Genomic DNA, 27,377 nt, shown 5'->3' on the forward strand with positions numbered 1-27,377 from the left:
GGGCAGATGGGTCAGAGGTTGGGGGGGTCAGAGGGGTCAGTGCAGGTCAGAGGCCAGAGGGCATCATAGCGTGCTCTCCAAGAGCCACTCGGACCTGGACAGAGGCCCTTTGCTGTGCTGAATGTCTGAGGAGATGTGGGGCAGCTCTCCGCTCATGGACAGACTGCGTTTGGAGCGCAGACTTCCTGCTCCTGCTTTGGCGTAGGCCACGTAGCAGCGGTCTGTGTACGAGTCTGCGTTCAGAGAGTGTCTGCGGTGCACTCTCACGCCCCCTGCAGGCACAGTCATGTACTGTCGCTGGTGCGGCCGTGGGCCCCTGGGAGCCCCAGTCCATTTGAGGGGCTGTCCCGCAGCAGTGGGGGCCAGCAGCGGCACCCTCTTCAGGTCAGAGGAGTTGTTGCGGTTCATATTCTCCAGCTCCAGAGGCTCAGAGGGTTTGGGGGCAGAGCGTTTGAGGCGTGGGGCGCCGGGTGAGGCCGGGTGCCAGCTGTGAGACGCTGCTGAAGAGGAGACGGTGCAGTCGGGCACAGACGGCTTCAGAGGGGTCACAGATGGCGGTTTGGACGGGGCAACAGAGGAGGTCTTAGGAGTGACTGCACAGGGCTTTGGGGCGACCACAGAGGCTGGCCTCTGCTTCACCGGGTCAGGGGGAGGCAGACAGTCTTTATCACTCTTCTCTGGGCGCAGACACTCTTTCTCACTCTTCTCCGGGCGAAGCGCCTGTTTGGACACAGACTTGGGGAGACCACAGCCCTGCAGCTGCCCATCACTGCTCAGGGAGCGGATGTCCCCCATCTCCAGAGCCTGAGGACACACAGGGGTTAGGACAGAAGAGGAGAAACATCTCACTTCTTCATTGTTTCACACTGACCTTGTCTACATCTCCATGGTTACACACCCGGTAACGCACGATGAGGAAGATGATGAAGGCGAGGACAGAGGCAACGATGATGCCCCCGATGATGACCACGATGGTGCCGCCCAGAAACTGCGACTGCATAAAGTGGCAGCGCAGGTACTGGGGCTCAGTGCTGAAGTGGACACAGCCGATCACACGGGTGGCGGTCAGAGAGGTCACCTGATCATCGTAAATGGCCAGAACACAAAGGTCGTACTGGGTCCCTGCAGCCAGGTTATTAACAAGGATGTTCTTACTGCTCGGAGGGATCATCCTGAGAACGAGAGGGAGGAGGAGAGAGGAGAGAGAGGGAGGGAAACGGAGAGAGGGAGAAAGAAGAGAACAAGTCTTTTATTCACTTTCATTGGCACAGTATATCAAAGAAATTCTGTAGCCTGAGCTCTTACAGTTTAAAAAAAGGGACTACAATCATAACTGAACATGGGTTGCCGCTGTCTTAACCTGCAGATAGAGGACACAAGTTTTTCCGTTTTTTAAATTACATTTCATTTGAACATGTTTACATTGTCTGGAGACATGTTTATGGAATTTAACATCAAAATCTTTCATACAGTTCATTTAATTAATGCAGATACAGGGATCTTATCTGTCTTTGTAGCTCATTAATACATTTCACGACACAGTAGATAAGATAAGACCATACATACTATAAAAGCCCACATACAATTTACATAAAGATCTAAGAAGCTGTGAACATATTATTCTTCTAGTTAATGCTGCATTGTGTAACTTTCTCCATGGAGATGTTATTACTTTGTCTGGAATGTTTCACAGTCACAAAGCCTGTTTTTCTGTGTATTTCTTAACCATAAAATCATCTGTAATTGACTAAATGTAAGGTAGAGCTGTTTAATATCATGACGGACAACCAACCAAAAAGTAACACAGTGCAGCTTTAAGAAATAAATCTGTTTTGAGTGAGAATAAAGATGGAATATTTCCTTCCAAAATGATTCACTGTACCCTCTTTCAATAATCGCTGACAGAGCCAATGGAGTCACTTCCAGCCAGAGCAGATTTATAAAGACTAACTCAAAGATGTCAGAGGGTTTTGGGGCTTAACTCAACTTTATGAAGCCAACTTAATCAAACTATCTAAAGCAACAGTATATTTTTCCCTAAGTAATGTAAAATGAAAGGTTATAGGATCCATATTAGAGTAGACATATTGATACATAAATAAAATGGTTGCCTCTAAAATTCTGACTTTTAATTTTCAGTTTATTTCAGTCTCTTTAACGGGCACATATTTCTCATCAAAAATATACCTGGAGTTGTGTTTTGTTTCACTCACACATCTTTAATTAACACATAAACCCTGCATATTTAGGCTGAGTTCTTCTCTCAAACACACAACAACAGTCTCAACACTCTGTTCCAACTTGTGATGTCATGTGGTGATACAGGAACTCCCCCACTGTGTTTTTAAACTCCACACACCTTGGGAAGAATAGAATAATTTGGATAATTTCAGCCCTGGAATTGCAAATCTCTACTGAACTAATGGTTAAAGGAGCTGATAACTTGAAAACTACCACTTCATGACATCACAAGGTGGAAAAGAGTATCTTGAGCTTTGGAGATGTAGACAGACTAATAATAAACGAATGAAACAAAACAGATAATATATTTAGATCACCATCACCACGATGCCTTTTATTGTTTTGAAAGTGCTATATTCAAATAAAACAACATATTAACATGTTTCATAAGATTCGCTCTTTGATTTACCCTTTGCTCCCCGTGTTAAGTCACTCCCCCTTCAGAGCGCTATCACAAAACAATCAGCATGCCTCCCGCTAATGAAACTACTGCCTCTTTGTCTGTTACTTTGTTAAAGGTGCACTTTGTGGCCACGTTTATATGATGATGGTCTGAACAGAAGACGCAAAAGTGGCATCGCGTCTTCATTTTTTATTCCGCGTTCAGACAAGCATTTTTGGGAGGAAATCTGCGTGGATACGGTGACGCAAAAGTGTATGGAATTCGATTGGGTATGCATGCCGGGCAGCTAGATGGTGATACTAGGTGGTGATGTATGTGACGTAAATGCGTACGCGAGACATGAGCAGATCTGACCAGAGTTTTGCGTCTTGGGCAGTGCAGATGGAAATACTACAGCGGACCGTATTCAACTTTTCCACTCTGAAGGGTGGTATCAGATGTTTGTGTTTTTAAGCCCCAAAAACACCATCTCCATCTAAAGGAAAGGCCAATATTTTGTCTTTTTTATCCGCAAGTGTATGTAAACAGACCTGTAACTTGTCTTATGGCACCACCTAGTGCTCAGTTTCATTTCTTTCCAGCGACTAGGTCAGGAATACACTAGATGGTTTTCCAAAAACCCTGTAAGTGCAAGTTCGGGCACCAGCCAATCAGCGAAGAGTCATACATTCTGTGTTGTCAATGATTCCGGAGATCAAGGATTTAAAGCCGGAACAAAGAGAATGTTTGGTGAATTTCATGAAGGGGATTTGGGAAAATGGGACTAACTGGTATATTAAGCTTTTCCCGTGGGATTTGGGAAAAGCTTAATATACCAGTTAGTCCCATTAGCAATGCATTACATATGTCACGACCAAATAGCAGTGATTGGTTAAATGAAAAAAGTACCCACCTACTGTCGAGCAAACTAATTCTGATGCTGTGAGGTCAAACAGTTTCTACGAAGTGAAACCGGCTGATGAATCAGGCTAGAGATGTTCTACAGTATGACATTTAACCTATCTTGCATTCATCCAAACTTGTATTTTCACTGTGGGAGCTTTTGCACATACTGGACCTGTAACTCTGTCAAGCAACTCTGATAGGCAACACTATAATATCTCCATGGAAACAAGTAGGTGACAGACCTTCCACCAGAAAAGTTACACAGTGGGCTTTAAATATAGAATCTCAACCTCAATCCAGTTATGCTGTGTATTCATGATTATGTAAAACGCACCAATGACATCCCTGTATCCATAACATGCAGTGGATTAACGGAGCAGACGACAGCTAATCTGATTATGTACTTTATTGTTCGGTTTGAATGAAATGACATGAAATCGTTTCCTATCTCACACAGGGCGGTCTGAACCTCTGGGGCTTTCTCCTCTGTAATGTAGGGTTCAGTCTCTCTTGTCATAGTAATTATACAGATAAGGGTTGGGACATGGGACCTCTGGATTACAGACGCCTGCTGTGTTCGTTCATTGATTCATGTGTGACAATTTTATCTCATTTTTCACAGTGGAAGAAATCAAGACGGGAAAGACATGAGCAGTGCAAAAGCTGAGCAAAACTAAAATATCAAACTGAATTGTTAAAAGGTCTGATTACGCAAAATGGACTCTTGTGAGCTTTAAATCGTGTTATAATGTTGTTGCCTTCTCAAAAACAGACCTGGAGTTGTGCTTTGTTTCATTCACACGTTTGAGTAACTCTTTATTATTAGTCTGTCTGCATCTGCAATAGGGGTGTGCAAAAATATCAAAATATTAATATATCGTATTGTTTAATGCAGGCATGTCCAAACTATGGCCCGGGGGCCAAATGTGGCCCTCAGACAAGTTTTTCTTGGCCCTCAGACTTCCAGATGAATTGGCCCAAATGACATTGCATCAATTGAAAAATAATTTTTTACTGCAAGTTTTTTGAAAATCTACCTTGATAAAGCTAATATTTCACATTTAGAGTGTGGTTTTAAGGATCTTAGCATGAATAAAGACTGATGGCTCATTTTAACGTGTTAAACATGCACATATTTCAATTATTCCCTGTACTGAGCATCAGTCTACAGCCCTCAATCGGCCCTCTGCTTCGTCTGTGTTTAGATATGTTGCCCTCGGTGAAAAAAGTTTGGACACCCCTGGTTTAATGTGATGATACAGTATCGATATTGTGGGCTGCTGTATCGATATATCGCCATAGAGTATTTTTGGTTTATTTTACTACATTATTTTGTTACAGTGCTACAGTTTTGTTGTTTGTTTAGAGGAAGGAAACTTGTTTATGCAACACTTTTGACATTTTCATGGTTTTAATGATTAAAATGTTTGTGTTTCATATGAACTTTGCACAAGAATTGGATTAACAAAGACTTTTAGTATCACAGCCTTTATTTTTTATTGAACCGTATCGAAGCGATTTGAAATATATCGTATCAAACCGAAAGTGCACTGTATCGAGAGATGTATCGTATCGTGGCCTATGTATCGAGATATGTATCGTACCGTGGCCTATGTATCGAGATATGTATTGTATCGTGGTCTATGTATCGGGATATGTATCGTATCGTGGCCAGTGTATCGAGATATGTATCGAGATATGTATCGTATCGCCAACTTCTTAATGATACCCAACCTTAATCTCCAAAACTCAAAATGTTCTGTTCCACTTCGTGATGTCATGAAGTGGTAGTTTTCAAGTTAACAGCTACTTTTTACCATTAGTTCAGTAGAGATTTGCAATTCCAGGGATGAAATTATCCAAATTTTCTATTCCTCTAAAGGCGTGTGGAGTTTAAAAATGCAGTGGAGGACTTTGTGTATCACCACATGACATCACAAGATGGAACAGTGTTTTCTTCTTTGGACTGTTCTGGAGTAAGACATTAAATCTATCTAGTACCATAGGGAAAGGGGTGTCATGCCACTAAATGATTACCTGTCAGTTCTTTAGGCATTAAAATCATCTGTAATTGAATAGTGTGGAACATTTCAGACAAAGCAACAACATCTCAATGGAGACAAGAAGGTGGCAGCAGCAAGTAAAGTTACATAGTGAACTAACCTGGAGTGTTTTGTTTCATTCACACCTTTATTATTAGCCTACAAAGCTCAAAATGCTCTGTTCCAACTTGTGATGTCATGACGCTGTAGTTTTCACGTTTCCAGCTAGATTTTACCTCTTGTTTAGTAGAGATTAGCATTTCCAGGGCTGATATTATCCAAATTATTTTAGTGAGGTGTATGTAAAACACACTGGAGCACTTCCTGTATAACCACATGACATCACAGGGTGGAACAGTGTTTTCAGTTTAAGAGAAGAACTCAGCCTAAATGTGCAGAGTTTGTGAGTTAAACAAGTGTGAATGAAACAAAACACAACTCCACGTTTGTTTATGATGAGGAAACATTATAACATAGATCTGAAGTAGCGTAATATGAGCTATTTAAGAGGATAAATTAGCAAGTATAATTATTGTTGTTACTGTCAGCCAATCACTTTTTAAATAAACACAATTAAAAAGAATCTCACAATTAAAACGTAAACTGCAAATCCAATTATAGACACTGAGGCTGCCAGAAAATATATGAGCTCGACTGGCGACTTCTGTCTCTCCACTTCTTCATTATCACCATAGCAATAACATTTACTCATTTGTATTGTATGTATAATGTTTTTCTAATATTAGTTTCTTTAGGTGCCATATGTCTGAGGAAAACAGCCTGCATTAATTGATCTGTCTATCAATCTATCCATCCATCTATATATTGATCTGTCTACTGGTCTGTCTATATATTGACATCGGAACATTATACTACACATAATGGACTTTTGTGAGCTTTCAGTCTTGTTGTAATGTTGTTACCTCATCAAAAACATGCCTTGCTGCTCCATTATGGAAAAAATCATTATCACGATTATTTTGGTCAATATTGAAATCACAATTATTCAAACGATTATTTTTTAGTTACACAATAGATTTTTTTCAGCATTTCTCTCTAAAAAAACAACCACTTTGTTTTCAATAATTTACCTAAACTTCCAAACTGAAAATAAATATAGGCTACAAATATGTACCTTAGAACAGTTTTGTGATAGCCTGATTCATCAAACGGTTTTACTTCATTTCACTTCGTACAAACCGTCGGACCTTGCAGTGTTAGGATTCGTTCGCTCAATGGTAGGCGGGTACTTTTTAATTTAATCAATTGGTTGTGACGTATGTAATGCGCAGCTAACAGGGCTAACTGGTTTATTAAGCTTTTCCCAAATCCCGTAGGAAGAAAGGCAATAAAGTCTTTCCCCTTGATAAAATTCACCAAACATTCTCTTTGTTCTGGCTTTAAAGCTTCGATCTCAGGAATGGTTCACAACACTGAATATATGACTCTTCGCTGATTTGCTGGTGCCCGAACTTATACTTTGGGGTTTTTGCGAACTGTCTAGTGTATTCTGATTCATGACCTTGTCGCTGGAGAGAAATGAATTTGAGGCACTAGGTGGTGCCAGCCTGGCTAGTTTTGTGATGTGTAAAATATAAAATGAATAAAATATACTTTGAACATGAAATAAGTCATAGAAAAACATAGATGTATCCAAAATATACTATATATCCAACTACTCTACAATCTTAAGCTAAATTGTTTCAAGGCGATTATATGAGTTTGGAGATCATCTGACACACAAATTGAAATCGCAATCAAAATTCAATTAATTGCACAGCTTTACCTGAAATTGTGTTTTGTTTCATTCACATATGTTTGAGTAATCCTTTATTATTAATCTACATCTCCAAAGCTTAAAATGCTCTGTTCCACCTTGTGATGTCATGAATGGTTTTCAAGTTAACAGCTCCTTTTAGCTTTACTTCAGTAGAAATAGGCAATTCCAGGGCTGAAATGATCCAAATGATTCTAGAGAAGGTGTGTGGAGTTTAAAAACACAGTGGAGCACTTCCTGTATTGTCACGTGACATCACAAGGTGGAACAGAGTGTTTGCTGTTAAAGAAATGAACTCTGAGTAAATATGTAGGGTTTGCAGAGAGTCTTGTTAAGCAGTACAAAATCATCTCATGTGTTGTAGTCCAAACTAAACCTTCTAGTAAATAAATCTAAACTAAATCTTTCTAGTGAGATAAACCAGAGCAGTGCTTACAGTTAGCACATCACACCCCCAAGGAATGTTGATTTGTTGATTATTTGACATCATATCTAGTGACATACATTTTCAGCCTGATGCCCTCCCTCCTCCGTCTCTCTCTGACTCATATCCGGTGCAGATTGTGTCGATGAAGCATTTTAAAGCTTTAGCTCTGTGTAAATGATCCACGGGCCTATAGGGGGATTACACCGGGTCAGACTCAGTCCATTAGTGTGTGGGGCTAAAGAGGTTAACAATATCAGGACGGCGATACCAGCTTTTCATGTTTAGGGTAAAAACTACAAATGCTCAAAGTTATGGTTTCTTCACTGTCAACACTTAGTTTATTTATTTGAGATTTTGATTTAAAATTTTAGATTACAGAGGGAGTATTACGCAAAATCGACCTTTTTTGAGCTTTTTACCTTGTTATAACAGTTTCCTCACCTAAAACATGTCCGGAGTGGTTTTAGATGTCTTCCATGCATGTTTGAGAAATTTTACGATCTCTCCGTTCTTATTGTTAGTAGTACAATTCTGTTCATTGCTCCGCCCACAAACCTACGTCATCCATAATGAAAACGAAACTTATTAAACATGTTATTACTTTGTTTTTGGAGAATATAGTGCTTTGAAAAGAAAAAAGCAACATGGTGGTCTAAATATGTTACGTGTTAACAACGAATACCCCACAGAAGTGTAATACACCTTTTTATTTAATATTAAGAACAGTTTTTTGGCATAGATAGATTATTTTTAGAATATTATTTTTCCCCTATGGTCATTATGGTGTATTATTTCAGATTTGTTCTTTTAGCAAAAACATTCTCTCTCTAAAAATGATCTGTGAATGTTTTTTTCATTAGTTTGTGTTAGACCCCGTTTACACTGTAACAAATCTGCTATCACCGTATCGGAAATGATCTACATCAGGGGTGCTCAATACGTCGATCGCGATCTACCAGTCGATCGCCAAGGTCGTGTGGGTACATTGCCGTGTCTCGTCTCGGACTCGCGTTTGGACTCGGTCTTGTCTCTCACTCAAGGTCTGACACTCAACAAGTGCGATCATATTTCATTACGGCATTTGGCATTTCATGCGAGAAATGCAGCTGAAGTGAAGACTGGCTGATGCTCGCTGTGGCTGTAGCCGTGAATGTTTTAATCTAAACATACAGAGAACCTGATATTTGCTAATTAGCCCTGGGATAACATTACGTCGGATGTTAGCCAACTGGCTACCACTATGTTATCTAACATATAGGTGCAATTTCCCGTTCAAAGGAGGTGTTTCATTTCTCGCATGAAATGCCACCAAAAGTTCCTCGGGACGCTGAAATGTCCCAGTTTACACCAAGCACTACCAAACTGTCCTGGTTACAGACGTCACAGCTAATGAAATGTTACACATTACAGTTTAATGCAACTTCCAGCATCAATTAATGTTCGTGTTTACAGGCAACACCTTGGTATGTTTACAGTATTTACCGGTAAGTATAACGTCACCGTGACGTGGATGGATTTGCTCATTATAACCCATTATAACTCATGAAAAACCCATTGTCTGAAATGCAGCTGAGATGAAGACTGACTGATGCTCGCTGTGGCTGTAGTCGTGAATGTTTTAATCTAAACATACAGAGAACCTGATATTTGCTAATTAGCCCTGGGATAACGTTACGTCGGATGTTAGCCAACTGGCTACCACTATGTTATCTAACATATAGGTGCAATTTCCCATTCAAAGGAGGTGTTTCTACACAATATTATACAGCAGCGTTCGGTTCCCGAATTCAAGACATTTTTACAGTAGATTTTAATTAACCCACTTGTTGGTCGCTGTTGTAGCTTCTTGTGCTATTACTCTGTTTTTACTCTGCTACAAACTTGAGCTGCGCAGTCTTGATCTTGATCGATGTTTCTTCTGCTCGATGAATAATGTCTGTGAAGTGATGACGTATTTTTGACAGTAAAGTTCCGTCTGTGAATTCGTATTCGTACTGATGAAAGCGTAATCGTAAATTTTCATTTCGTGATTGTAATTCATGACGTCGTAATTTTTCAATTCGTATTCTGATGGATAAAATACACACAGTATATTTTATGTACGACTGGACTCATTTGAGAATTTACAAATATTTATTTTATGCGCAACTACAGCCAAATATGTACGGATTTCCCAAATACGCACGGATTTCTATTTTATGCGCACGAATATTTTTGACAGCTTTCTTACTCCATAAGAATGCAACTCCAGTTTGGAACTTTAAAAAACAGGTTTAAAAATCTTCCTTCACTTTTTTCACAGTTTTGTGTAAAGTGCCAGAGGAAGTTCTCTTAAAGAAGGGGTTCTCAAACTGTGGGGAAGGGTCCAAAAAAGGGGCACAGAGTGTTTCAGTGCAGTTTGCTTCTCTTTGTATTAGGTAGATCTTTATGACTTGGTCATTTTGTAAGTAGCTCGCATGCTGAAAAAGTGTGAGCACCCCTGATCTACATCCACTCTGTCTGTATGTATTTACGTTTTACAAAAACAAAACTTGCATGGCTATTTGCATAAACTGAGCACTCAAAACAGCTCGCTCCTTGTGCGCTGATGCGGTTCAGCTTCTGTCGGACTAAAGGCCACGACTCAGTGGAATATGAGTGTTCTTTCTGTGACAGAGGGGTGTTCTGCTGATGGTGAGTCTGTTCTGTGCTTCTATCGCATTGGAGATGGTTCATGGGAAACGTTTTACAGATTATACGTGTGCAGGTCGTACACATAGACCTTATATATGAATGGACATATATTATAGCCTCTTAGCATTTTGGTGGTGAATTACTTCACGGTGCATAGATCTACATCAGCGCATCAGCATTTTCAGGCGTCCACACGGTGCCAGATCAGATCCGTACTCAGATGAATTCGTGGGACTAGTGGCACCAGATCGTTCCATCTCTAGAGCTGTTTACAGTCAGATAAGTGTGGACGAACACTGCATCCACAACAAAAACGACTTGAATACGTACTAGTGTGGATGGGGCCTTAATTGAATTTGAGATCTTATACTGTAATTTTTGTTTAAATATTTATAGTGTTTCATCTTAAACTATTTGCCATTCAAAGGTTTTCAAGACATCTGCTTGTTTCCATGGAGATGTAATTGCTTTGCCTGGAATGTTCCACAATATGTTATTAATATATATCTTGCATCTATTCAAGTATGATTATTTTTACTGCTCAAAAATACCTTTACAAAAATATATATTCTTGCTTTATGTGGGCTTGCCTCTCCACAGATCTGCCAATAGATATGTTTAATGCCATACTGTGAAACATTCCAGGCAAATAACATCTCCATGGAAACTAAACTGGCAGCGAGCCCTCCACCAGAAAAGTTACACAGTGGCACCTTTTTCAATGAATACTGTAGATATAAAATGGTAGTTAGCAGTTTATGAACATATTTTAATAGTGAGTACAGTTCATTTTTAGCTCAAAAGACAACAGATTTCTTCTAAACTTAATATTAAGTCATAAAATACAAAAGGAGAGATGACTTTATGGTAATTATTTGAGTCTGAATTATTCATTACAAAGAGCTCAGAGAGAAAGTGCATTTTAAGTGTCTTCAGCCTATTTGCACACAGAAGAGATAGAAGGCTTCATTAGATCCACTCATAATAATAGTTAGAATATAATATCCATGTCTTTCTTACACCCAAGGTCATTGTAAAAGCATAAACACAATAAAAACAACTTTAAAGGGCCCATTTTATATGCTATTTTCTGATCTATGTTCTAATGTTTCCTCATCACAAACAGATCTGGAGTTGTGTTTTGTTTCATTCACACACACACACACACACACACACACACCAACTTTGCAAATTTAGGCTGAGTTCTTTGCTCAAATTGAAAACATGCTGTTCCACCTTGTGATGTCATGTGGTAATACAGGAAGTGCTCCACTGTGTTTTTAAACTCCACACACCTTCATTTGAATCATTTGGATAATTTTAACCCAGGAATTGCTAGTCTCTACTAAACTAAAGAGAAAAAGTATGGGTGTTAACTTGAAAACTACCACAACATGACATCACAAGGTGGAACAGAGCATTTTGAGCTTTGGAGATGCAGACAGATTAATAATAAAGTGTTACTCAAACATGTGTGAATGAAACAAAACACAACTCTAGTTATGTTTTTGAGGAGGTAACAACATTATAATGTGACTTAAAGCTCCCAAGAGTCAGTTTTGTGAAATGTAAGATCTTTAAATCCGTTTTTAAAACCTTTGTAAAGACTGTATATATAAATGATCATAGCTAACGCACTAGCCGCCGCGTTCCAAATAGGAAGTTCACATGTGGGCTCCTCTGGCCCCTACTGACTCGGACTCCCATTGGAATATTGTGGCCCCTCTCTCTGTAAATACTGCACTGAGCCTCATCATTTTGATCTTAAAATGTTCGTATTAGACCGCTCCATATATCTAAACTGTTGTTTCTTGTTGTAGAATGGGCTGAACTCACTGGCTGACCTCACTTTGGGACCTCCCATTCATTGAAGGGGTATATGAGCACCTGGGCTGGCAACCATTTTGTGTGCTGTGATCCAAGACAAGGAAAATATCTGATGAAGGCTTTTTTTTTGCTGAAACGTTATTTTGTTAATAAAAAAGCTTTTGGACATTGGCCAACCGAGTGTGCTATGCATTTTTTCACCCTTGTATTAGTCCGCTCCACATTATCCTGGTGTTTTAGGTTTTTTTTTTGCTAATTTGTCTGTCAAAAAGTCCTATTCATAATATATATTTTCTGTGTTCATAAAATGTTTAACTTAGGGGCATGTGTGCTCCTGAGAAAAAAAGGTAGAGTAGAGCCCTGGGTGACGTCACACTCACTTAGTCCGCTTTTTTATACAGTCTGTGTTTTAAACCTTTGTACTTGTGATGCAAATATTTTCCAATGAGGAACTTGGTATAAAAAAATTCTTGCCTATTTAAAGTTGCTTTCAAGTGACAAAATGCCATTGTCAAATCCCCATAGTTTACAATTAAGTTGAAGGACAGGTCAGACAGGTCATCCTATGGTGGAATTTGCTGTTTAACTGTCAGATTGCAGATTTGTTGACCTGTATTATGGTTCATATGCTTCAAATCGTAATTACTGGGCCTATTCACATAAAACAAAAACTCTCACTCTCAGGTCAACATCTTCTCTATCAGCATATATAAACAAAAGTGAAATAATTTTGTTCACAATAGCTTCAGAAAGTGGTGCCATTATTCAACCCTAAAGATGTGATCATTGTTAGTTAAAAGGACCATAAAACCATAAGATTATTTATAGTGAATCACAAATAAATAATAAAGGTCAACATGTGTGGACCACGGTTTTGGATATTTCTTTCAAAAACAGTGAATCTCCAATAAAGTTATATAGACCCCTTCCCTCCATTGGAAATAATAGCATTATCAAATACTGGAACCTGAATGCAAACTATATAGCTATATGTATAGATAGAAACTTTATCTATCTCGAAGGAAATCAATTTTATATATCTGCTATTACATAAATATTTGTTGTTTCTTACCTGTAGACCAGTGAATCATCATAGGTCCCATTGTATTGTATTTGAAACATCCTTATTCCTGGTATGGTCCTTTGAAAGTTGAATTTGACGAGAGCGGAGGAGGAGGTTGCTTCGGCGATCACCACTTTCTTCTCCGGACTGGTTTTTGCGTTGCTCAAAGGCACGTTGCCGGGCTCAGATCCCGTCTTGGTCACCGTGGCGATGTCGGAGGAGCCGGGGTCTGGTTCCTGGTCCACTGCTGTGTTGTTGGTGATGTGGGGCAGTTTGTCAATGACCAGGTCCACGGTCTGCTGGGCCTCTCCCGCGGGGTTTGATGCTACACATGTGAACGAGCCTGAAAGACGGAGAAATAAAACCGTTCAGGGGAAATTTTGGTATTTCGGAAGCAGTCAGAAACAACAACAAAGAAAGAATAACATCATTTGATAACAAGTGGATGTAATGGGTAAAAAAAAGTCTATTCTTTCAGACATCAAGGAAATTGTCATAAAATAGTTTGTGGTTATTAAATTGAAATTATAAACTACATGAGATTATAGCAAGTTAGATCCATTTTCAGCCACATGTGAGCAAGGGGAACTGGGCATTATAGGGTCTCAGTTCTTAGTACTGTTATGTGTGAACTGTCTGTTGTTGTTGGTTAGAAGTGGATAAATACACAAATGTTTTCAATCTGATTTGAAATTGTGGAAATGCAGCAAAGACTGGGAAATATTGAGAGGAAAGACTGATTTTCAAAATAGAATTCTTGATTCTTGTAGTTTTAGACAATTTTAAATTAAATGCTGTACTTAACCTAGATATTTGAGATCGACCAATGTGTTTTGTTTTTCCATGGTCAATGCCAATTTAGAATTCAGAAAAACCGATGGCTTAAGGTCTGCTGATATTTTTTACTACAAACTTGCCCTCAGCCTTTAGTTATTTATTTATTTATTTATTTTTTTTTTACCACAGACCTATAAGAGAACAATGTAGTCCACTTCACCCGGCATGAGATATAAAAAAAATAACAAGTATAAAATAGCCTACAACTTTAAATGTCAAACCAGAGCTATTGGCAATGTTGAAAACAACCTGCATAGACTCATGATAACTGCAGTACTGTCCCTGCCACATGAGGGGACCAGGACTGATCCCAGGACTGATCCCAGGACTGATCCCAGGACTGATCCCAGGACTGATCCCAGGACTGAACCAGGAGACTAAACCAGGACTAAACCAGGAATAAACCAGGAATAAACCTGGACTAAACTTGGACTAAACCTGGACTAAACCAGATCTAAACCAGGTCTAAACCAGAACTGAACCAGGAGTGTCGGAATGGGCCTGGAGGTGTGCCCATATAGACTGTCGGGTGATTGCAGGCAAAAGGACTGGGTCACAGCTCCATGCCTCACAGGGCTAAGCGCAGCCATCACCCGATCATGTTGTGCGAACACCCTGCTCCACAGGCTCAGAGTTCTCTCTCTCACTCTCAAGTCCAAAATTATTCCTAGTTTAGACCTGGTTTAGTCCTGGTTTAGTCCTGGTTTAGACCTGGTTTAGTCCTGGTTCATGTGTTGTAGGGTATGATTTATGTTCTGTAGGTTGATTATGGCATTAATGTTACTAACATTTTGAGGAAGGGGGGGATCACATCGATGATGTCACGAATCGCGTACCCCCACTTAAAAAAATCCTCACTACACCACTGGTGTAGTCACGTTTTTGTATTTTGAGTACTGAAGTGTTCAAATAAATCTTTGTGTGTATTCTTTATATAGCTGGTTTGCTCAAACAAAATATCAGAGGGAGCTGAAGATTTAAAGACAATAGGTTTAAAGAGAGAGTTTTATTATCTTTTTATCAAAATACTTCTTTGTAGATATATCATGCTTCAAAATGTGTTATCGTGATAGGTCTTGTATTCTCCTTTGTGCAGTAAAAGGCAGTAAAAGCCTTCCATTCAACGTCACTTCCATAACTTCAGCCCTTGCCCTCCCTCTGCTTTCACATCTGCTCAGACTTAGCAGAAAATTACAATTCGCCAATAAATAACCCAGAGGAGCGAGCCTCAGACACAGCCTCGTCCTTGGGGGTGACAAAGTTTTCCATCATTCACACAGTAAACTTTATCAGTCCACAAATACCACAGTCTTATATTATAGGCCCTGTGAGTGCAGACGGCAAACAGCTCACTCTGCTCTGTCAATAAGCAGGACCTTGTACACAGACAAGTCCTTGATCAAAACAAATAGACAATATTATAATATTGCTTTGGCAACACTTTAAAACTACATTTATTCATGTCTTAAAGTTCCTGTATTACTTGTTATTATTTGTATATTTCCTATTATTACTTTGTATGGAATGTTTCACAGTATGGCATTAAACCTGTCTATCTTCATGGAGACCAACCCAGATCAAGTTACAGGTCAGATCTGTTTTTCTAGGTATTTTTACCTCCGCCAAGGAGGTTATGTTTTTGCTGGCATTTGTCTGTTTGTTTGTTTGTTTGTTTGTCTGTTAGCAACATAACTCAAAAAGTTATGGACCGATTTTGATGAAATTTTCAGGATTTGTTGGAAATGTGAAAAGGAAGAACTGATTTCATTTTGGGGGTGATCCGGAAGAAATCCTGGATTCTGGATCACTTTGAAATTTTAGTTAACATTGTGGTAAATGGGGCCAAAAATGTAGTTTCTCAATATCTCGGTTAATTATTGACCAAACCCCATGAAATTTGACTCAGGGATGGACAATCGGATCCTCTTTCATATTCCAAATTGAAAGATACGAGACAAATATTTATGGAAAACACAATTAATATGAGGGGGACTGTAGTCCTTGGCGGAGGTCTGCGCTCTCTGAGTGCTTTTCTAGTTGAGTTATAAAACCACCTGTAAAATCGTTTCTGAAACGGTGATACGGTTGTTTCAGTGTAAACGTAACCTTAGTAACTAGCTATCCTTTACGTTTATCTCAGTAGAGATATACAAATGATTCTAGTGAAGGTGTGTGGAGTTTAAAAACACGGCGAAGCACTTCATATCTTACTGCATGAAGTCACAAGGTAGAACAGAGTGTTTTCAGGTTGAGAGAAGAACTCTTTGTTCTTAAGGATTTATGTGTTAAACGTGTGAATGAAACAAAACACAATTTCAGGTATCAGGTATCAGGTAGGTGTGATAATGAAACAACATTAATATAAAAACAAGGTCAGAAAATAAAGTAATATGGCCCCTTTAATACAGCATGAATAAAGTATTTGGTATTTTAATTCTGTGGGGTATTAACTGCTAACACATAACATATGTAGATCACAATATTTGTATTAGCAGGGCTTATGTGTTAAAATTGTGAATGAAGCAAAACAAAACTCCAGGTATGTTTATGATGACGTAACAGTAGATAATAAAGCAGCGTTTACAATACACAGACCTGAGTCCTTGACAGTGCTGATGAGGATGTCCAGTGTCCCGTCAGAGTGAACCATGGCTCGAGTGGAGTTGGACATGAGGCGTCCATCAGGTGCGATCCAGTGAATCACAGGGTCTGGGTCTCCTCTGGCCTTACAGCGCAATGTCACACTCTGTCCCTCCAACGCACGCAACTCCTGAGAGAGAGGGAGGAAGGGAGAGGTAATGTGGATGAAGTGTCTTGCCTAAGGACACAACAACAAATCCAAATCCACTTTATTTGGATTTGCTGTTTTGAAATCTGCTTTACAAACAAAGCAATTTCCAAAGTGCTGCATAGAGATCATAAAATTCAACAAAGTCAACAAAAGGTATAATTGCAAATAATTGATCATGTCAGTGCTAAAACATTAAAACCATTATAAAAACCATAAAATTGCTATAAATAAGTAAAATAAATAAAAATAAATAAAAGACACAGGGGTCCACACAACTCACATGTTGTAAAAAATCTGAGAAAGCGTAAAAGTGAGTTGAAATAATAAAAGATGACACTTAGACCACTCGATTGTGGGGGCTGTTTGGACGTGTGTGTGTGAATGCGTGAGTGTGTGTGTGTGTGTGGAGGGGGCTGTTTGGATGTGGAGGGGCAGAGCGTTCCAGAGCTTGGGGCTGGCCACACAGAAGGCGATGTCTTTCCGGTTTTAAGTCTCATCTTGGGCACCACAGGCTGGACTGGCCCTCAAACCTCAGAGCGTGTGTGTGGGTGTAAACAACAGTATACACTAGTGCAGACCAGGGCATGGTACAGCTCCAGGGCTACACGAGACCCTTTGTTTGACACAGTCTGGCCCGTTTAAGCTGATTTGGAATGACAAAATAAGTGTATTTTATCATTTTGCCTCATTCATGGACTAAAGCTGCATTGTTTTTATTTTAGAGGTGTTTTTTTAATTGACATTTCTTGTAGGGCAGCCTCACTTTTTCATTGCTTAGTCATAACATAAACTCTTACCGGTCTGACCAGCTCATCAAAACAATGCTATTTACCTGCTTTTTATAAAGAAATACAATTAATATTAGAGCTCGACCGATATATTGGGTGGTCGATATTATCGGCTGCTATGGCCACTTGGAAACATATTGCCGATTGGCCGATATGTTTGCTGATATGGGCCGATATTTCACGTGGGCATGTTATGCCTTGTTATAAAGCTTAGACTCTATATTATGTCCATTTAATCCAATTTACAGACAGATAAATGTCCTAATATGTGGCGCAGTATCAGCATTTATCTGTGGAGTCATTTGTCTGTGTCGCTGTACTGCCCCTGAACACACCCCCAGAGTCACTGTCAACATATTATATTTATGGATGATAGTTTTGAGTAAGGATTAAAAGGACACTTATTTGTGAAGACCTGTGATCTGAGAAGAGCCTGTGTGAGTGCTGAGTGTAGCGTCGGTTTTGAAGCTACTTTTGGTTCTTTCTCATTGGTTAGTGCTTAGCTGCAGCTCCCTCACGTAAACAGCCTGTTTTCTCTAACACTGGCCTAGTGTAAAGTGACTATTGTGGCTGTATATATGTTTTTGGACCTGCATTGATATGTAAATGACCTGTGAATAGAGGTGTGAATTATCTGCATTTACACTTATAATTAATTATCGTGACGCGCACGCATTTAAGGCTAAAGGCTGATAGCACTAGTTTACTTACTTCCTTTACTGGCTAGAATGTTATGCAAAAATACAATTAGGATGACCTACTGTCTTTAAATATGATTGTAAAGAAGAAAAATAACAATACATGTAGCCTAAATAAACCCAATATAAAATCCAGTAGAGCCAGACCTAACTTTTATAATCAACTGAAGATTTATAGTGAATTTTTACATCACTAAATGTATCGGTTTTTATATACGCTATCCGCACCTCCAACTCCTGTTTTATCTGTATCATATTGGCCGCAAAAAAATCCATATTGGTCGGGCCCTAATTAATATTATGCAAAACTGAGTTAAGCATTTTTGCCCGGTCCTTCACAATATTTTCTTTTTCTCATGTGGCCCCATGAAAAAAAAATATTGCCCACCCTTGCATTAGAGCCACTGCTGCCTCACTGTACTGGCACCTGATATTCCCACTGGTCTCCCATCAAAGTACTAACCAGGTCCGGCCTTGCTTAGCTTCAGAGATCTTGTGAGATTGGCCATTGACAAGCCGATATGCCCCATAGACTGAATATATAAATGGACATAGCTGACCCGCTACCCGCTGTGTTACAAATCCAAAGTGAGCGGGGGGGCGCGTCGAGCTCCACTTGACTTTGTATTGTATAATATGTATAATATGGAACTGACTCCAAATTCGCCCTATAACTGCCAGTCTTGTGAGCTTCATTTGACTGGAGCTGAACACTGTGGGTGACAACACACTCCCTTAGCCCACTTCTTTATGCAGTCTATGGTCTGGCCGCAGATCATATTTCAGACATCCTATTTATATCCTATGCTTTTTTCTGGCCGAGTTACAGAGCAAACCTCTATAGAGAGAGGCAGGAGCGCATGATTTACAAGCTATTTTTTTCTGTAAATGAAGAAATCCAACATACAGATCTGTTTCAAGGGAGACAACTATATATTTACATTAGAGGTCAGATCTGTGGAGAGACATTCACACATTCACAGAAAGTAATATTGTATTTTTGAGCAATAGAAACACCTGTAATGAATAAATGCTTTGCAGACACGTTTAAAGGGACAGTCTTACCCACTCCACAAAACACTCGAAGCAAAACAATTATTAGACCAGACTATCCATGTAAATGTCTGTGTTGATAGAATAATCTTTGAAATAAAACTAACCTTGCATCGCATGAATCGTCACATGTTGAGGGACTATTTTCTCAGCAGCAGCTGGTAAGGTAGGTGCTAGACATGGATCTATTAAAATAACTTGACAGGATGTTGTGGCTTGTAGCTGCCTCCAGTTGACATAGTGGACACTCATTGGTACTACAGAGGAAAAAAATCCCTGGGGTGAGAAAGGATTTTTCTCGTAGAGCGCAATGTAATCAAAAAACGCTCATGTTTGGCTGATAGAGCACCTACAACTTTCAGAAATGTCAGATTTGCTGGCTATTTTTACCTATTTTTAGATCATAAACTTTTTCTCAGCTCAAAACCCTTCAGTTCCATGCGTGTGCTCGTGTGCATTTATGTGTGCCCGTGGGAGAAAAGAACACTACTGCGCATGCTCAATTCAATTGGCCCACAGCCCTCGAAGTACCTAGCCAGGCTAAAGGCTAATCTGGAGTCATCTGTCATTGAGCTCTGCCCACTGAATGGGCGGCTATTTTGAAACCCCGGGGTTTGGTGCTAGGTGATATCAGTCTGCCGCTGCCAAGCTTTCTATGAGGAAGTACAACTCGCTGCTGCTGCTCAGACATAAATCCTTCAAATGCAATGTTGGTTTTACTTCAACATAGGCATTTACATCGACAGTCTGGTATAATAATAGATTTGCTTCACGTGTTTTGTGGAGTGGGTAAGACTGTTTTTCGTGGCAGGATAACTATGGCCATTGATATGCACTAGCCTACTACCAGTGACCTCTGCAAATACAAGGACTGGATGGAATATTTTTAAAAGTGTCTCCACATGTCTCCAACACTCTTGCTTACTAGGAAATGAGGTACTATGTCCAAAATTCCGGACTGTCCTCTGAATATCACTCCATGGAGCATTCCAGGCAAAGCAATAACAAGCAAGTGATGACCCTCCATCAGAAAAGAGCAGTGCACCTTTAATGCCATATTGTGGAAGCTGAATGCCACAATTAAAACTGATATACTGACTAAAGCTATTTAATCTGGGACACACATATGCTAATGAGAAAGGATTGAATCTATGCCACCAAGCATCCATATTTTCTTGCTATCTCCTTCTTGTACAGCCTGTTTTCAGATGTGTTTTTTGTTTGTGTGTTCTTTTTTTTGATGAATGCTAGAGCTAACATACACAGACTAAGATGAGAAAACATGCTATTCTTTGGTGGTTATTAGTGAGAAAATCCTATTCCCTAAATTGCTTTATAGATAATTTGCACTTGTAAACAACCCCCAAAACAATGAATCACCAGTGTCGTGTTGGATTTAGCATGGCCGTGAAACTATACGCTAATCAACACAACAAAATACACTCTGGTCCGAGTAATTAGAATTATGCAAATCCCGATATGTAAAGGAGGGGATATAGATGTGCTATAGGAAGACGATTTGTTCAGATAAAAATTGTTGAAGGGGGTGTTTAAATTCAAAGGATAAACTGCTGTAAGAGATTTAAAGAAGATATATTAGGCTTGTGTCTGCTATATAGTTATAAGCTACTGTGTATTGAGAGCATTATGCCATGTCCCCAAAAACAGACCTGGAATTGTGCTTTTTTCATTCACACATGTTTGAGTAATCCTGCATTATTAGTCTGTCTACATCTTCAAAGTTCAAAATGCTCTGTTCCACCTTGTGATGATGAAGTGGGAGAAGTTAACATCTATCTTTTACCTTTTGTTCAGTAGAGATTGTCAATTCCAGAGCTGAAATTATCCATATGATTCCAGTGAAGGTGTATAGAGTTTCAAAACACACTGGAGCACTTCTTGTATTACCACGTGACATCACAAGGTGGAATAGAGTGTTTTCTGTTTGAGAGAAGAACTAAATATGCAGGGTTTGTGTGTTGAAACAAAACACAACACCAGGTCTGTTTGTGATGAGAAAACAACATTATAACACAGATCAGAAAATAGTGTAATATAGGCCCTTTAAAGAGACAGTCCGGAATTTTGGATATAGCACCTAATTTCCTCGTGAGTCAGAGTGTTGGAGACGTGTGGAGACACTTTTTAAATATTCCATTCAGTCCTTGTATTTGCAGAGGTCACTGGTGCTAGACTAGTGCATGTCAATGGCCATAGTTATCATGCCACTAAAAACCACTCCACAAAACACCCAAAGCAAATCTATTATTACACCAGACTGTCCATGTGAATGTCTGTGTTGATAGAATAAAGTCTGAAATAAAACTAACCTTGCATCGCATGAATCGTTGCATGTTGAGGGACTATTTTCTCAGCAGCAGCAGAATTTTACTTTGCCGGTAAAATAGGTGCCAGGTGATATCAGTCCACCGCTGCCAAGCTTTCTGTCAGGAAGTACAACTCACTGCAGCTGCTCAGACATAAATCCTCCAAATGCAAGGTTGGTTTTACTTCTAAAATTATTCTATTGAAACAGACATTTACATCGACAGAGTGGTGTAATAATAGATTTGTGGAGAGGGTAAAACTGTTTTTTAGTGGCAGGATAACTATGACCATTGACGTGCACTAGCCTAGCAACAGCGACCTCTGCAAATACAAGGACTGGATGGAAATTTTAAAAAGTGTCTCTACACATCTCACACACTCTGGCTCACTAGGAAATTAGGTCATATGTTCACAATTCCAGACTGTCCCTTAAGTTACAATTTGGACATTATTCATTTAAATGACTACACAACGCTGCCGAATCCTACGTGTATCATTGATTATTAACAAAATAAAATTGGTGTACAGGTGGTGGTGAAAACGGGAGTTGATTGGCAATATGGCGTCTTGAAAAAGTCTATTTTTGCATAATAGGTGTGCTTTAAATATATCATTGGCTTGTAAATAACTATGTATAATGATATCATAAAAGAATGCAAAAATGTTATCTAAAATTCTCAATAGACCATGTTTATGACATAATTCTGTATATTATGTAATTGTTTGGCTGTAAATGAGGTTTAAAGAGTCCCACATGTCTTGTACAATTTCTTTTTTGAATGTCTAAGCTAATATTGTTTAATTTAATTGATTTTAAGGAAGTCTCAAGTGTCTTTTGTATTATTCTAGGACAGAAGTGAAAAAGAGTAAGTGACGAGCAAGAAAAATAAAGCACCATCCTTAAAACAAGGCAGAGGTCAAAATAATGACTATATTGACTTTTTCTATTTAACTTGTGAACCATGATTCAATCTAAGAGTCATTTTTGTGTAATATAGGACTTTTAAAAACAAATGCAGTTGCTTCGATGATAGTCTTGTATCTATGTCCAACTGAAGTGAGATAGTTGCTCTCAGTAAAGATTGTTACGTGTCCTCCGCCCACTGGCTTCTGCGATGTTTTCTTCTCGTCAGATAAATTGTGTGAAAACTGTTGTTAATCTTTTGATAAAGTCATAGTTTTGGAACAAATGGAACAAATGGTGGCACAGACACAAGGCCCAGACATTCAGAACACATTTGAAATGAAACTGTGGTGTATTTTTCACTTTGTTTTAGCTGAAACATTGTTTGTGGTGTGAAATGCAGCCAAGCGCTTAGAAAAAAATATACTGTGGACAGAGCGTGCCTCCTCTCTTGTGTCTATGCACTTTGATTATGCTCCAAATGTTGTACTGTTACAAAATAAAGCACTGTTTATCAACTGAGAGTACACAGACCCGTATCACTTTTGCTTTGTTAGATTTTGATTTAAATTTCATAAACATGACCTGCCTGTGTCCCCAGATACAAGGTAGACATGCTCACATTAAATATAGCTTTTACTGATAACAATTATAATGCTGATTTATTCTTAATTACAAACACAATAGGCATGATGGACAAGTTGGCTGGTATAATTTGGTGTTTTGGTTCTCAAGAGGAAAGCAGAATGAGCCTCACATGAGGCTCTCATTTTAAATTCTGAAATCCAGTTGGTTTAAACCTAAAATGCCTCTCTCTGATCTGGATGGTCACTAACTAAACCCCAGAACCTGCAGCCAATCTTGAATCAGTGCTAGTGCAGCCTCTGCAGCTCAGGGAGGGAATTCTGGAGGTTCGGAGCTTTCACACGAGACCTGTCCATATACAGAGAATGAGACAAAACTTCTATGAGTCCTCTATCACATTATTTCCCAAAGACTGGGTTGCGACCTTCAGAGAGAGAGATTTTTTTTGGGTCACCTTGTCACTATCTGCATGTAGTTCTGCAATATACAGTTCTGACACATGAGAGAGCAAGTGACTATTTTGTTGCAATAGTTAGTTCAACTGAATGTTGAAAAGCAAAAGAAATTGGCTACGTTTAATGTCCAAATAGGCGACTTCTGAATACCTTTTACTGCTGGTTCAGTGACTATTTTTCATTGTTTAAAACTTGAGTAATACTAATTGTTCAGAGAAACACAATCACTCAGTCAGCAATAAAATATCCTCATTAATGTTCAATAATGGTCAAATCTACCTTTATTTTGTGATTTACAAATAATGTCTATTGACTTGGTTTGCAAAGGTTTGTGACTTTTAAAATATGGGTCCCCAGAAAAAAAGTTCGGGAGACACAGTTCTATCAGTTTTATCAGATACTTGTCATTATAATTCATCTTTTAAAACTGAAAGAGTGCAGGACACATACAATACTTCGAAACATAAATTGTAATCTGCTGAATTAAAGCTATATCCGATTTTTCCCCATGTACCTGAACAAAAATTCTCTTGCCCCAGTACAGAAATATTGCAAAGGCAGCTCTTTAGGTCAAATCTGTCCACTGAATGCTGTCTGCAAGTAGAAAGCATTCAAGCATCCAGTCATCAGGAAGTGTAAGTTAGAATGCTAGTTGTTGTTGTCACTGTCACAGCAAAACTCCACTCAGACTCCACTGCTGTGAAAAGCACTTATAGAGTCACAGTGGTGCATAATGAGGATGTTTGAAATGCACGCATTACAAAAACTAAAATCTGGTTCAGGTTATAATAATTTGAATTAAAACCATATTCTATTGATTTGAGAAAATTTGACATGACAAGCAAAATTATCTCCCAATGGAACAAGTGTTTTTGATAATAAGATAGGATTACTAAATGGTGCGTTGTTTGAATTAAGAAAAAACTGGTGGATAATGTTACTTGTCAAATGAAATCTACTCAAATGAAGTTAAATCTTCTTAATATGAATAATTTGAACAAAAGTAAGTGAAGAAAAATAAATTTTTAAAACAGTAAAAATCAGGTACAGCATCTTTAACAGCCTTACCTGTGAGTGCCTGGTGATGAGAGGCTGCTCACACAGAAACTCCTCTTCTGAAACAGTCCAAAAATATCGTCCGGCCAAGTGCTGAGGAGAAGCGCAGGTTTCCAAATCATCCTCTCTCCTCAGCCTCCTCAGCCATAACAGCTCGCAGTTACACCTCAGCGGATTCCCCCCAAAACTCAGCGCGAACGAAGAAGGTCCCATGATCCCGGAAGTGGCCAGGACCCCGGCTCTTAGGAAAACCGGGTCAGGGGGAAGTTTTTGGAGCTTATTTGAAGTCACATCCAGTCTTTTCAACTTCAGCAATCCAGAGAATGTACCTTCAGGGATGTAACTTAGCATGTTGTGATCCAGGTTCAGCGTGTGTAAACTTGACATGCGTTGGATCGCTATCCAAGGGATGCTTTCCAAGTTGTTATAGGAAAGATCTAGCTCCTCTAACGCCGTCAGATCGTTGAAAGCTCCAATATGGATATCCGTTAGCTGGTTGTTGTTTAAGATGAGATGATGTAGCTTGGACATACCGCTAAACGTATCACTGGTGATTCGTGTTAACCTGTTGCTATCCAGATGTAGAGCTCTAAGATTTTCTAGATCTCTGAATGCATGCGGCGCGATGGTCCCAATTGTGTTTCGAGATAGCGTCAAGTCAACCAGCTTGGTCATGTTGGCGAAGTCTTTGCGTTTTATGTTAGTGACAAAGTTATCGCCCAGTCGCATTTCTACGGTGTGGCGGTCGATGTTTGGAGGGACGAATAAGAGGCCTTTTTTGTCGCATAGGGTGGCGAGGTTTGGGTTTAGGACTTGGCAGACGCAGCGTTTGGGGCAGATCTGGACTTTGTGGGCTTTCGACGCCGCCATGCCCAGGATCATCAGGCAAATTAGGAAGGATTCCATCTGGCTTCAGACTCAGGGCAACACACCTGGAAAATACAACAAAAAAAGAGAAGAAGAAGAGTTTGTTAGGTTTGATGAGGTAAGATACAATTACTTTAGATATAACAATAATTAATACTTTGCAGCAGATGTCATCAACATTCCCTGGGTGTGAGAAGCTACCTGTAGGCACTGCTCAGTCTGAAGCTCTGTTACTCCCATTGTTTTGTCACATTGTTTGCCAAAGACTGGGCTGTGACCCTCAGGTGGGTTGCAGAAGATTTTTTTTGGGTCGACTTGTCACGATCTGCATGTAGGTCTACAATATACAGTTCTGACACATGAGAGAGCGAATGACTATTTTGTTCCAATATTGCTGGTTCAACTGATAAAAAGAAAAAGAAATGGGTTACATTTAATATCCAGATACGCGACTACTGGTATTACTGGTTCAGTTACTGTTTTTCATTGTTTAAAACTTAAGTAATACTAATTGTCAATAAAATATCCTCATTAACATTCAATAATGGTCAAATCCACCTTTATTTTGTGATTTACGAATAATGTCTATTGACTTGAGTCGCAAAGGTTTGTGACTTTTAAAATATGGATCCCCAGAAAAAAAGGTTGGGCGACACTGGTGTACTGATGAAACTGATGTAGCGCTGTAGTCTGAAGCTCTGTTACTCAAGATAGAGCCTGTTTACACGAGAACGCTTGCAGATAAAAATGCAAAAATATTTTATCGGAAGTGTCTTTTGTTTAAACACTGACAGCATTTTTGGGGCTTAAAAACACAAAAATCTGAAACCAGCCACCAGAGTGGAAAAGTTGAATATGCTGTAGCGTTTCCATCTACACTGCCTAAGACGCAAAACTCTGGTCAGATCTGCTCAGGTCGCGTACACGTTTACGTCACATACTTCACCACCTAGCGTCACTGCCTAGTTGCCTGGCATGCATACCCAATTGAATTCCACACACTTTTTTGTCACCATATGCACTCAGATTTCCTCCTGAAAACCCTCGTCTAAACACAGAAATAAAAGTGAAGACGCGACACCACTTTTGGGTCTTCTGTTCAGACCGTCATCATATAAACGTAGCCTTAGTTTGAGCTTTACACAGAAATAACTGACTTAGCTGGGACTACCATAAGTGAGCTGATTTATGGAATTAAATAAGTCCCTTTCAATAAAATTACAGTCACAAAAAAAAATCAAACAAATCTAAACAGGACCATAAACCCCCCTGAAAATATATTGTTTAAGGCCATTTTGCATTCTTGGCTGTGTTTACTAATGGGTCTATTGTGTCACCGTGGTAACTACTGAACATTCCTCCATAAACTTACATGTAGAACCCCCAGCATGATGTCACTGCAAAGTATAAGTATATAATGAGATTAAATGAGTATGTTATGAACGCCTGAGAAGGAACAGTTTTATTAGAACACAAATTTTCTCTTTTCCAAATAACAAAATAACAAAAATCATTGAATTCAAAACATTTATTAAACCTTTCATTGAAACGTGGATAATCTTAAATTGTGTTATCTTAAATAGCAAATTAATAGAAGAAACATATCTACAGACTGTGCCCAAACAGAGCTGATTTCCACTTGGCCCTTTACATTACAGCACAGCAGCTTCCAGACCA

At 39.2% G+C, this 27,377-nt stretch overlaps 1 protein-coding gene across 2 annotated transcripts; it reads right to left on the bottom strand.

Annotated features, from left to right (window-relative positions):
* Positions 1 to 23: 23 nt before the first annotated feature.
* On the bottom strand, positions 24 to 26,814 carry lrfn5b (leucine rich repeat and fibronectin type III domain containing 5b). Of its 2 annotated transcripts, none has more exons than XM_055149365.1 (6): positions 26,806 to 26,814; positions 24,846 to 25,739; positions 16,771 to 16,945; positions 13,348 to 13,681; positions 872 to 1,172; positions 24 to 804 (listed from the first exon to the last, which is right to left on the bottom strand). In XM_055149365.1, the coding sequence occupies exons 1-6, from the start codon at positions 26,812 to 26,814 to the stop codon at positions 64 to 66; spliced, it is 2,454 nt and encodes an 817-aa protein (XP_055005340.1). In that variant the 3' UTR covers positions 24 to 63. The 2 variants fall into 2 exon arrangements, with proteins under 2 accessions (XP_055005340.1, XP_055005341.1); XM_055149366.1 differs by lacking the exon at positions 26,806 to 26,814 and having other exon boundaries at positions 24 to 534; positions 574 to 804.
* Positions 26,815 to 27,377: the final 563 nt, after the last annotated feature.

The sequence above is a fragment of the Boleophthalmus pectinirostris genome, unplaced genomic scaffold (genome assembly GCF_026225935.1).
Source record: "Boleophthalmus pectinirostris isolate CB_2022bp ecotype Guang Dong unplaced genomic scaffold, ASM2622593v1 HiC_scaffold_13, whole genome shotgun sequence".
In the NCBI taxonomy this organism is placed as follows: Eukaryota; Metazoa; Chordata; class Actinopteri; order Gobiiformes; family Gobiidae; genus Boleophthalmus; species Boleophthalmus pectinirostris.

Excerpts from the sequence above, each read along its gene's own strand:
- lrfn5b (XM_055149365.1), bottom strand. Across the intron at positions 16,946-24,845 it reads TCATCACCAGGCACTCACAG|GAGTTGCGTGCGTTGGAGGG; the intron begins GTAAGGCTGTTA and ends CCTCTCTCTCAG. Across the intron at positions 1,173-13,347 it reads GATGATTCACTGGTCTACAG|GATGATCCCTCCGAGCAGTA; the intron begins GTAAGAAACAAC and ends TCTCGTTCTCAG.